At 37.7% G+C, this 12554-nt stretch overlaps 1 protein-coding gene across 1 annotated transcript; it reads right to left on the bottom strand.

The window, feature by feature from the left end:
• Positions 1-6200: 6200 nt before the first annotated feature.
• On the bottom strand, positions 6201-6911 carry LOC120276143. The gene has a single exon (XM_039282876.1). It carries the CDS (start codon positions 6909-6911, stop codon positions 6201-6203), a length of 711 nt encoding a protein of 236 aa, XP_039138810.1.
• Positions 6912-12554: the final 5643 nt, after the last annotated feature.

Genomic DNA, 12554 nt, shown 5'->3' with positions numbered 1-12554 from the left:
AGATGATCAGCTCGCGGACATCTCCACCAAACCATTGTCTACTGAGAAGCATGCATTGCTTAGAAATATGCTTGGATTAAGCTCGTCTCAATCAAGGGAGGGTGTTGATGTTGGAAGAAGTGGTAAGCACGAGCTATCCGATGGTTCCAGCTGAGGATGGCATGAAGCATGGAGGCGAGTATGGAAGTTTGATCTCTGTTTTGAGTACAAGCATGGAGAGCATGTTGTTTTAAGTGTAGTTTTCTTTATCTCTACTATGCTTTAATATATTAATGTATTCTGAGTATGGTAGTGGCTTTAATGCTCAACAAATCTCTATATGTTAGAGCCAACCAATGGGTATGTTTTTAATATTAGTTATGGTCAATAGGAGTACTGGTGAATGTGTTTGGTCAATGAGAGCATGGCTTGTAACTTTCTTTTATCTAGTTACTTTTTTATTAGAATATATATATAAAGAGTAAGCCGAGAGTGTTAGTTGGTGGATTGTAAATCTTTGAAAAGTCTTCTTTCTTTTGAGAACTTGAGAATCTCTTTCTCTTCCCTGGCATTTCATCAAACACTGAACTAAAAACCAGTGTTTTGATCATCTTCTTCATCATCTTCACTATCATCATCAAGCTAGGTTTGGATGATGATATGTTTGTGAAGATTGCTAATAAAAACAAAATTTGTTACAATCGATAGACAATAGCAACACAAGATATTAAAACAGAGTGGAAAATTTAAAATAATATGACACCAAAAAAAATTACTTGATTCGGATTTTTGATGCATACGTCCATGGAAGAAGAAGAAGAAATATTCTATTATATATAAAAAAAAAATTACGTGATTCGGATTTTGATCTATACGCCAATTGAATGTGTAAAATTTGAGACACATTTCACACATTTAACATAACTAGATAAGAGTATTGTGAGTGGTATACTAAATGAAAGGCTTGGGAGGAAATTGATGATGTTGTGTCATAGAGAATGATTCTCTACTCCCTTAACTCAAAATTCAAAAATGTATAGTGTTAGCCACTAAAAGAGTCTACGGAAGTAGTCTTGTTCATAGATGAGCTAAATGAGTTATTGGAAGCCCATGAGTAAAAAAAAATCCAAGATGAGTAAGGGTAAGTTGAGCAAGCCTTGCTATCTAGAGGTGCATGGTGCCTTTCTCAAAATCATGGAATAAATAATTTATCAACTCATGAAATTGTAAGTTGATCTAACTACTGAAATTCTAAAATAAAATTATAAATACTTGTTTAAGAACATTCTTTCAAAACTACACTTTATTTTTACTATGTTAAATGAGCAAAAAAAATATATATATATAATAATAGTTTCGGAAAATCACATTAAACTTTTAACAACGCATATTGTATTCTTTATCTTTTAATAATTAACAAAAAATCAACAATATAAATGTATAATAATAATTAAGCCACAATCAATAATTATTGGATACATAATGGTCTATCAATTTGCCACCTGATAATTTGATATGATCACATGGTGTTGAAGTAAAATATGACTGATCTTGATTCGTTTGCATTGTCATGTGATATAAATTAATTTATTTAATGCATTGATGCAATAACAATTCCAAGTACTCATACAAATAAATAATAAAACATACCAGGAGCCTTTTAATATCCACCAGAGCACCCAAGATAAACACAAATACCCGAGGTTAAGAAACCATTGAAATCAGATCCCATATATTGTGTATATGCACCCATGTTTGGGGACACAAGCCAATCCCCCACCTCCAACTCCGGCAACATCTCCTCCTTCAGAATGGTGTCCATAGAATCACATGTTGGACCAAAAATAGTTGATGAATATTTCACATTTCCTACACACCGAACATTATTAGAGCTCGAATAACAAGCCAACGGCATCATTGTCACGTACGGTTGCAGTATCATTCTTGATGCAACTAAATGAACCATGGATCCCATCGTTGATCCAATACTCCCTCACTTTGCCCCTCACTCTCTTCCCAACAATGTTTGTAGCCAAATATGCTGTCTCTGCGAAAACTCTCCCAGGCTCAGCAATTACTTCAAGCTCAGGTATATCAGAGAAGTATGTTTCAATAGCAATTTTGAGGACATTGGTCGTTTCTTCAAATTGAGCCCCTGCCGAGAATCCGCCTCCAATGTCAAGCATGCGCATATGAGCTCCTCCAACTTTGTCTGCTACATCGAACACACAGCTCTGGCTGAGGCAATGGCTGTTCGGTAGGTATCGGTGTTAGTGGCACCACTCCCTACTTGGAAAGACACTCCTATCACCGTAAGCTCTGCTTCTTTTGCAGCACGTAGTAATGGCTCGACCTCCTCCGGCAATGCCCCCTACTTTGTCCCTAATGGCCTGCGTACCCCGGAATCATCGGGTGCTTTGAGGCGAAGCAACAGAGAACACTTTGGATGCGTGATTCTGGTTTGCATGGGTTGGCATAGATGATGCGGTCAGCAGTAACACCGAGGGCCAGCACGGCTTCTATCTCTCCAAGGCTGGCACAGTCGAAGTCCGAGCCAAGTGCCGCCATTGTGCCGAGAAAAGCAGGGTCTGGGTTGCACTTGACTGCATAATAAGGCCGAACATTCTTGAAAGAGTGGTTCCAATTCTTGAAGAGCTCTACAATGACTCCCAAGTCCATGACAAAGAATGGCTCATTAACGTGATAGGATCAAATAGAAAGGATACTTGAAACAAGATGCAATAGAAGCTTAAATCTGTTAACTGGAAATTCAATGAAGCAAAACTAACTTGCTTAACCTGAAGAGAAATACAACAACTATTAATATAGAGGACCCAAAAGTAAACAGCATAGATTACTGACACAACAAAGAAAGACAGAAAGCATAAAGATATGTTGTAAAGTAAACATCCAATCGTTGTTCTTCCTTTCAACTGAGTTGTCCAATCCGCACACACCAGTATCTTTTCCCATGCTACGTACACAGTAGCCGCAGCATAGAGAAAGAGTCCACATGCATAGAGTCAGCTATGTGAGTTCAGAGTAAATATTCTAACATACCCCCCTTAATTACTCTGAACATCGCACACCAAGGATGTCTCTCAAAGCTTCGAACTTGCAGTTGGGCAGCCCCTTTGTGAATACATCGGCAACCCGATCATGAGTACTGCAATGGATAATGCTGATGGTGCCATCTTTAACCAAATCACGAATAAAATGATACCGTGTATCAATATGTTTGGTGCGACAGTTAAATGTAGGGTTGCGAGCAATCGAAATGGCAGATTTATTGTCGCACAATAAGGTTGTTGGACATCCTTGCTTCAAGTTCAAGTCCTGTAAAAGTCGACGTAACCAAACAACCTCACACGCGGCCGATGTCACAGAAATGTACTCGCCCTCGGTGCTAGATAGAGCAGTGATAGGTTGTTTCTTGGAACACCAAGCTATCGCCCCGGAGCCAAGCAAGAATACCTAGCCGGTTGTGCTTCGGCGATCATCCGACGAACCTCCCCAATCGCTATCGGAGTAGCCAACCAGCTTCAACTCATCTTTCTTGGTATAGTGGATACCAAAGTCCAAGGTTCCACTAACATAATGTAATATTCTTTTTACTGCCCCATAGTGATGCATAGATGGTTTTTGCATGAATCTTGAAGTGATGGACACTGTATGCATGATGTCCGGACGAGTGTGTGTTAGGTATAGTAAGCCTCTAACCAACATCCGATACTTAGGAGCATTTGCACAACCTGAACCATCTTCTAAGAAGAGCTTCTCATTGGAGTTCATGGAACTTGCCACTGGTTTGCAATTAAGCATTCCAGCTTTTCTCAATAGATCCTCAGCATATTTTCGTTGAGAAACAAATGAAACTCCCTCAAGTTGTCTCACTTCTAGTCCTAGGAAATATTTTAATGAACCTAGGTCTGACATCTCAAACATCTTCATCATCTTTTCTTTAAATTCTAGTAGCATCTTAGTAGAGGACCCCATGTAGATGATATCATCTACATATAAACAAAGTAGTAGAATATCCGAACTTCCTCCTTGCTTGGTATAAACCGTTGGTTCATTGTGACTTCGAACAAAGCCCATGTGATGGAACTCCAAGTCTATTCGACTATACCATGCCCTTGGGGATTGTCTCAAGCCATAGAGGGCCTTTTGAAGGTTATACACATATGTTTCCTTTCCTCTGATGATGAAGCCAGTGGGTTGACATACGTAAACCTCTTCCTTCAAATCTCCAATCAAAAATGCCGTCTTGACATCCAGTTGTTGAATGCCCCAACCCTTTTGCACTCCAATGGCTAGAAACAAGCGCACAGTTTCCATCTGAGCAACTGGACTGAATGCATCTTCGAAGTCAATGCCTTTTATTTGAGTATAGCCTTGTGCGACCACCCGTGCTTTCTTTCTCAGCAAGGACCCATCAGGATTTAGTTTGGACATGAATATCCATTTTAGTCCGATGGCCTTATTTCCTTCCGGTAATCGAGTGAGCTCCCAGGTTCTATTACGATGGATCGCGTCCATCTCTTCCTTCATGGCTGCAACCCAAGCATCACACTTGGCCGCTTCTTCAAATGTTGTTGGATCTGCAGCTGTGAGGGCAAACGAACAGGAATCATAAATTTCAGTTATGTTTTTATACCTTGCTGGTACATCAACATCTTCCTCCTCGTTGTTTTGATGATTGGACGACATAGTATGTAAATCCTGGCCGTTCGATAGTATTGAGTTAGTTGGATCGAACGGTGGAGATTCCTCCATATGATCATCAACATCACCTTCATCTTCATGACATAATGGCACATAATTTGTTGCATCTGAGTCAGCAGCACTCCTCCAATCCCATTTCTTCTTTTAAAAAAAGTGAACGTTTCTATTGACTTGCACTCGTTTTGTGATTGGATCATAGATCTTATACGCTTTAGTATTATCACAATAGCCAATGAAGATGCCCGGAGATGACTTCGCATCAAACTTTCCTCTCAGCTGCGGGTCAACGTGCTAGTATGCGAGGCAGTCGAATACCTTCATATTTTCAACATTAGGCTTTGACCCGGTCAAAGCTTCATGTGGAGTTTGATTTTTCACAGACTTCGTCAACGCCCGATTTAAGATATAAATAGCCGTGGCAACGGCCTCCGCCCAGAACTCCGGTGGCATTTGTGACTCCTTCAACATTGTTCTTGCCATCTCAGTTACAGTGCGGTTCTTTCTTTCCACAACCCCGTTCTGTTGGGGTGATCGAGGTGCCGTCAACTGTTGTCGAATCCCGGATTGCTCGGAAAATGTTTTAAATTCATGAGAGGTAAATTCTCCACCACGGTCAGTGCATAGTGTCTTTACTGGCAACGCCAGCTGCTTCTCCATGAGCAGTTTGAACACTTTGAACTGCTGCAAGGCGTCGTACTTCCTCTTGAGAAAGTAGACCCAACTATGGCGTGAGCAGTCATCTGTTAGTAGAAAAAAATAGATGTTACCTCCGATTGATGGTGTCCTCATCGGTCCTACTAAGTCCCCATGGATCAGCTCCAAGGGTTTGGTAGCCCTCCTTGCCTGTCCTGATGGGAGTTCAAGCCTTGTTTGCTTTCCAAGTGAGCATGACTCACAAGGTTCTACTTCAGAAATGACTGGAAGTCCTAGAACCATCTGTTTCTCTGATAGTTCCTTCAAGCTTTTCTGATTCAAGTGCCCGTATCTCCTATGCCATAATGCCGACATTTCTTCTCCTCTTTGCGCGACGTTCGCAGTTCCCACATCATCAGCTGCCCCACAGACAGTAAATTATGTGCCAAGTTAGGCACATATTGCACATTTGTCAGGGTGTTCTTCTTCCCGTCACTAGAGCAAAGGACAACAAATCCAATACCTTCAACATGGAGTGTTTTTCCATCACCCAGTCTAATGGTTTGATTTGATGCTTCTTCTATGTGATGAAACAACTTCTTGTTCCCAGACATATGGTTAGAACAAGCACTGTTTATCAGCCATGTTCCTTCACTTTCAATTCCTTCTTCACTGGATGCCATGAACAGCAAGCCTTCATCCACTTCCTTGGTCTCTTCTGTGACGTTTGCTTCTTTGCCTTTGTATCGACATTGTGACTTGATATGCCCAAATTTCATGCATGCAAAGCACTGGACACCTTTGTATTGTTTGTTGCCATCAGTACTGTGATCTTGATCTGAACTCCAGCTTCTACCGCGTCCTCACCCTCTGTGGTACCCTCGACCACGACCTCTATCTCCACGGCCACCATGCTCACGAGGTGAACCACCCTTGACATACAATGCCTTCTCCTCCATGTGGTCATGTTCAACATCCAATCTCCCTTCATGGCCTCTGAGAAACCCACTGAGTTCTTCAATAGTGAGAGAGCTAAGGTCCTTTGATTCGATAATGGATGACACCACATGACTGAACCTTGGAGTTAAGCTCCGGAGAATCTTTCCAACCACGGCTGGATCACCGAGCTCCTCTCCCAGGGCTCGTATATGGTACACTACAGTTAGCACCCTGCTAATGTAGTCTTGTACCTTTTCTCCGGTCTTCATGCGAGTATTCTCAAAATCTTGACGATGAGAATGAAGTTGAGCGGCTGCATTCTTGGTGCAACCTTGAAATTCTCCTTTCAAGATATCCCAGGCCTTCTTTGCATTCCTCGTTTGTGAGATTCGAATGAGAACCTTGGCATCAAGCGCCTGCTGTATGAGACAAAGTGCCTTTGCGTTTCTCTTGATGTTCTCCGTTCTCTTGTGCTCATCTTCTTCTTCTTCATTGTACCCTTTCTCAACCATTCCCCATAGATCACGAGAGAGAAGAATGGTTTCCATGTTCAAGCTCCATAGGTTGTAGCCATCTCCATTAAAGGGAGGCACATAAACTTGAGAAGACCCAGCGCCACTCCCATTTGCAGCCATTCTCCTTCAAGATGGGTGTCTCTGATACCACTGATAGGATCAAATAGAAAGGATACTTGAAACAAGATGCAATAGAAGCTTAAATCTATTAACTGGAAATTCATTGAAGCAAAACTAACTTGCTTAACCTGAAGAGAAATACAACAACTATTAATATAGAGGACCCAAAAGTAAACAACATAGATTACTGACACAACAAAGAAAGACAGAAAGCATAAAGATATGTTGAAAAGTAAACATCCAATCGTTGTTCTTCCTTTCAACTGAGTTGTCCAATCCGCACACACCAGTATCTTTTCCCATGCTACGTACACAGTAGCCACAGCACAGAGAAAGAGTCCACATGCATAGAGTCAGCTATGTGAGTTCAGAGTAAATATTCTAACATAACATTTATATTAGAGATGATGATTGATTGAATAAGCTTAATAATGGCTTCTATTGAGCTATATCTAAGGCTCAAGATCTTCTTCCCCTTCAAACCAGGGGATGTTTCTAAACCAGGCAGTTGAGCCGTGGATAGGGCAAGAAATGTTTTTTGGAAAGAAGATAGCATTGTCAAGAGAATCAGTTGTATCTTGTTAGAGCTGATTGTGCTATCAGTTTTATTGTCACAAATGTGTGTATAAAAAGTTAAGCACATATCTGATCTGATGGTATAGTTAGTTTGACAGACACAAATGTGTGTACCAAATGACAACACAAATTTGTTCTATTTCCCTTGCTGCCCCTAAGAAATATTATTCCCTCCCCTCCGTTCTTTTTTATTTGTTAAAAATTCATATCTTTGTTTATTTATTATTTTTTAACATCAATAAATATTTATTATTATTTTTTAAAATTACCTTTAACATTTTATTTAACTCTTTTGTTGAAATTAAATATGAGAAAGAAATGTGAAGATATAAATTAGGAGTAATTTTGGAAAGATAACTAATTATTTATAAAATTTTGTGAAATAATTAAATTTTTTGTTATGTGAAATTCGATTAATCACGACAGAACTGAGAGAGTATATAATTATTTAGATACTGACTAAGTTGTTGATTGGGTATTTTAAAAAATAAAAACTATTTTTTTTAATTTGAATTTTTTATAATTACAAAAGTAAGTTTTTTAAAATTATTTTTCCTAAAATTTATTAAATTTTTAAAAATGATTTTATTTAAAAAAATATATTATTTTTTATTAGAATAGCAAGCATTTTTTAAAAAATAATGGTTATGAATAGAAACCATGATCCATAGTATGGTTCAGGTACACTGTCAATAGGGTTAACATATGCACTAAATTCGACAATTAATTATAAAAAAACTAATTGGATTAAATGTGTCATAAACAAGTTGGGCGGGGAGATAATTTTAATGGTTATTATATTAAATACTATAGACCTCTTTGGCTTGATATTTTGTTAATGGATTGTGTCACAATTCGAATATATACACTTATTTATCTACTATATAAAACAATTCAATGGTTGCTCAAGGGTAATCAAGACCACTAAAGCACTGGTTACAAGTCTCCCGATTTTGGAAAACTTATTATAAATTTTAAAACTTAAAATTTTTAAACCTCATTATTATAATTATAATAATTATTTATCTATACATACTACTAAAAAAGTCATTCAATTTGTCAATGTGTTAGACCGGCAGGTTACCCTAACAAATCAGACTGCTGGATACTGATGTGGCGGCAGAGCTTACACAGTCAGCCAAATTAACACACGCCTTATGCCATGTTGGCCAACCGACATGGTAGTTGTAATCCTCGTCAACCAATATTAGGCCACGTCATCACATACATCATCTCCTTTCCTTTCTCTGTTCACCATTAGGTATTGCAATCAGAGAACAGAGGAGGATGCTGAGCGGCATAGGAAAAAGGGCGAGTTGCTGGCGTATTTTTACTGGTGACTCGGGGATGATTTGGTAATCATGAGATGCGAGATATCCTAGAGATTATTGTTATCGTGGGCAAAGAATTGGGGATGATTTGTTAATGTTGATTCACATCTAGGGTTTGGGTATGTGATTATTGTTTTGATGAGTATTGGGTTTTTTGTAAACATGAGTGTACTTAAATGAATACTTATAAGTTTTTTTTTTCCATTTATTAGATGAAGGCATTGGTCTTCTGCATCTTTGAAGAAGGGGGAAAACCAATACTTTATAAAAGTTTTCAAAAATTCTATGTACATGCATAGATATTTGAATAGTCAATTTGTTGCGGAAATCATCTTCTTAAGAAGAAAATTACATTTTTTTTATGTATGTACAATTGCTACCATTGGTGAAATTTGGTGCAATGTTGCACTAGATGTGCATATTTACATAAGCTGGAGATTTGGGAAAAAAACCACACTTATCTATAACAGATGCAGTTGTGCACACAAAAAAAAAATAATAATAAAAAAAATAGATGCACCTTAAGAAGACTAAATAAACTTTATATCTCATTAAGCTGCAATTTTGCAAATAAGAACAATTCCCTACAACAGTTGTAGATTTTCCAAATTAAAACAAGTAGAACTCTCTACAACAGCTTTAAGGTTTACCAAAAACTAGAGGTTTACAATAGATGTAGCCTTACTTAAAAAAAATGCAGACTTCCTAATGCTTCACCTTTATAAAAATGCAAAAGATCTAAAACTGCTGATTTTCTAAATCTGCATTTTTGTAAACATCTATTAACTAGTGTTGCCCATCAATAAAGATTCAGTTTTCCAAAATACGAAAAATAATGCCATCTGATCTCTTCAAGGAGCCTTTTTGTAAGTGTTTCCTACACTTGCAGAGGATCCAAGTCCTGGTGGTAACCATACTTTCCTCCTCTTGTCAGGAAATACTGCCGAAATACTGCCTTGTTGCTCTCTCTGGCATCCTTTTGCTGTAATTGAGACCTTTGCCCATCAACACCTGAAGAAGGAACCGACTCATTGTTGTTGGACCTTGCTTTGACCCCTCCCTTTACATTTGCTGCCCTCTTCCATAAATGAGTTTCCTTTGAAATTGATTACTTATGGGATTTTTGTACAAATGCCAGAATCATAGCAGATTACAAACATGGAGAATTAATTCACTAAAGTTTGTGCAACATCTGGAATGATCAGCTGAAGATTCATAAATTGAATGAGACCATTTACCAGTGATATAGGTACCTTAGCTTCATTTGTAGCAAACATTTGTTGGACATCAATTGTGACCATCTGTACATGCTTTATAATAAGTAAGAAAATAGTACCAAATTCAACAAGAATGACCAGCATTATGAATAATTAAAATAAAGGAAGCCTACTAGCTCCTACATGTGAAATAGGGATCCATGGTGTTTGTCTTTCACTTGATGCAACACCTTTTCCATATTTACTCAGATCTAGTTCCCTCAATTGAGTTTCCTTGGAAGATGATGTTTAGGAGCAATTGTTTATTAGAAAAATCAGACATAAAGACCCATTTATGTACATTGTGGTAACCTATAAAAAATTCATACATTACCACAAAAAAAAAATAAAAGAAAGATACCACTCTTACCTGTGTTTGAGAAGCACCACTGATCAAGTCATTGTCAATACCACCTATGTTTAAATCTAACCTAACTACAGTATGTTCTGCAATTATCTGCATATTTTGACAGATTGAATAACACAAAGTTTAATTATGTTGAAATTAAGCCAACCCTATAATGAAGTGTTTTACCTCTTCCACATGTCCAAATCCCTGTGATGTCCTTGCTGAACTTGTTGTGTTGTTCTCTCAGTGATGGAAATAAAATTTAGTTAACCTCATTAGAACATATATTTGATTAAAGAAGAAATTAAAAAAATTAGACATTCACCAACCTGCCCATGGTATCTCTTATTATGGCATGTTACACCACACAAACTGCATTTAATTTTCACACCTTTCTTAGGAAAAGCCAGGGTTTTCATCTACTTTTTTCCTCCTAAGAAAAGTTTTTCTGCCCTCCTCTTATTCATTGGCTCTGGTGGAATGATGGGACCTTTGTCACTTTTTGGCCATGAGTGCTTGTCATGAGCTGGGTTTAGGTTATGCCTATATGTGTGCATAAAAGTGTTGACTTCATAGCATGAGTGTAGGTAGTTGTCAAGTTTTTCTTTGTTGTAATACAATACTGACACTGCATGGCTATAGGGAATCCCACTAAGTTGCCACCTCCTACATGAGCAGAATCAATCTATCTTGTCAACCACAAATTGCCCATCAGTGCCAAGTACCTAGTACTTGTCTCCACCTGACCATGTGGTGCTATACATCCAACTCAATTGCATGGATTTTTCAAGTTCCTACAATATTCTAAGGCAGTGGGTGCTAGTGACCTTGTCCATTGTATCTCTCCTTTTTTGTATTCTTCTCATTAATTGTGTCCTTATCATTTCATTTATAGTAATAATCCCCTTGAGCCTAGCTTCCAATATTTGACTGTTAAAAACTTCACACAAGTTGTTCAAAAGGAAATCACATTTGAATTGACTTTGGAAATGTGGTCTACTCCAATATTTGGGTTCAATCTTCTTCATGTATTCAAATGCTCCTATTGACATTTCTCTCAGATTTTCCATGGCTATGTCATATGTTAACTTATATGTTGCCCTAGCACAAGACCAAAGATGGTCCTTCAATGATTTGCCTCTAAATGTTTTCCTAAGTTGCTGTGAATATGCCTCACACAATATCTATGTTCACTATAGGGGAATAACTCAGCTATTGTAGTCATTAGTCCCTAATGTTGGTCGGTTTGTTACACATATATAGTGACAAGGAGACACCATCATCCACATCCAAGGCACATTGACAAGCATAGAAGTTCAATAGAGAAACAATAAATCAGTTTTAATAGTTCAGTCAATTCATAATTAAAGCTATATAAAGGAAATTAAATACTAATTGATAATCAACATGATACAAAATACATAATCAACATGATACAAAATCATTAATTAATTATAAAAGATCATTACAAGTATGATACTCATTAATTATGACAGTAACATAGCATAACCTAATTAATTAACCAGTATTCAAAGTTAGCATTGCATTAATTACAATATGAAAAATCAGAACCAACATGAGACTAATTAATAAGCAGCATGGCACAAAATCAGCAGTTAATTAAAAAGGATTAGAATTAGTATGATGAATTAATTACAATAGAACGCAATCATATGTCATACAACATTATGAATTAATTCTCACCTTCTGCCTACCAGTCATAAGGCCCATTTGTAGCTGTCTACAATCCCCGGATCTTGTGCAAGTAGCTGGAGGAACCAGGTCCAATTCTTTTTGTTCTCTTTGTTGACAACAGGCCAAGCAATGGGATAGATGCAGCCATTTTCATCTATCCCAACAGCTATCAAGAGTTGTCACCCATAGGTCTTTTCAAAAAGCAGCCATCAAGGGACACCAAATGCCTACAACCTGCCAAGAAACCTGCTCTCAATGGAGCAAGATAGAGATACATACCTTGATAGAGAAACAGAAAATCAGTTTTAATAGTTTAGTTAATTCAAAATTAAAGATACATATAGGAAATTAAATACTAATTGATTATCAACATGATACTAATACATACCTTGGAAGACACCTTCATACTCATTATCTCTAGCCTGTAATCATATAG

Source organism: Dioscorea cayenensis, chromosome 14 (assembly GCF_009730915.1).
Source record: "Dioscorea cayenensis subsp. rotundata cultivar TDr96_F1 chromosome 14, TDr96_F1_v2_PseudoChromosome.rev07_lg8_w22 25.fasta, whole genome shotgun sequence".
Classification (NCBI taxonomy): Eukaryota; Viridiplantae; Streptophyta; class Magnoliopsida; order Dioscoreales; family Dioscoreaceae; genus Dioscorea; species Dioscorea cayenensis.
The sequence above is the reverse complement of the archived record's forward strand: the minus strand, read 5'-3'. Positions and strand labels throughout refer to the sequence as shown.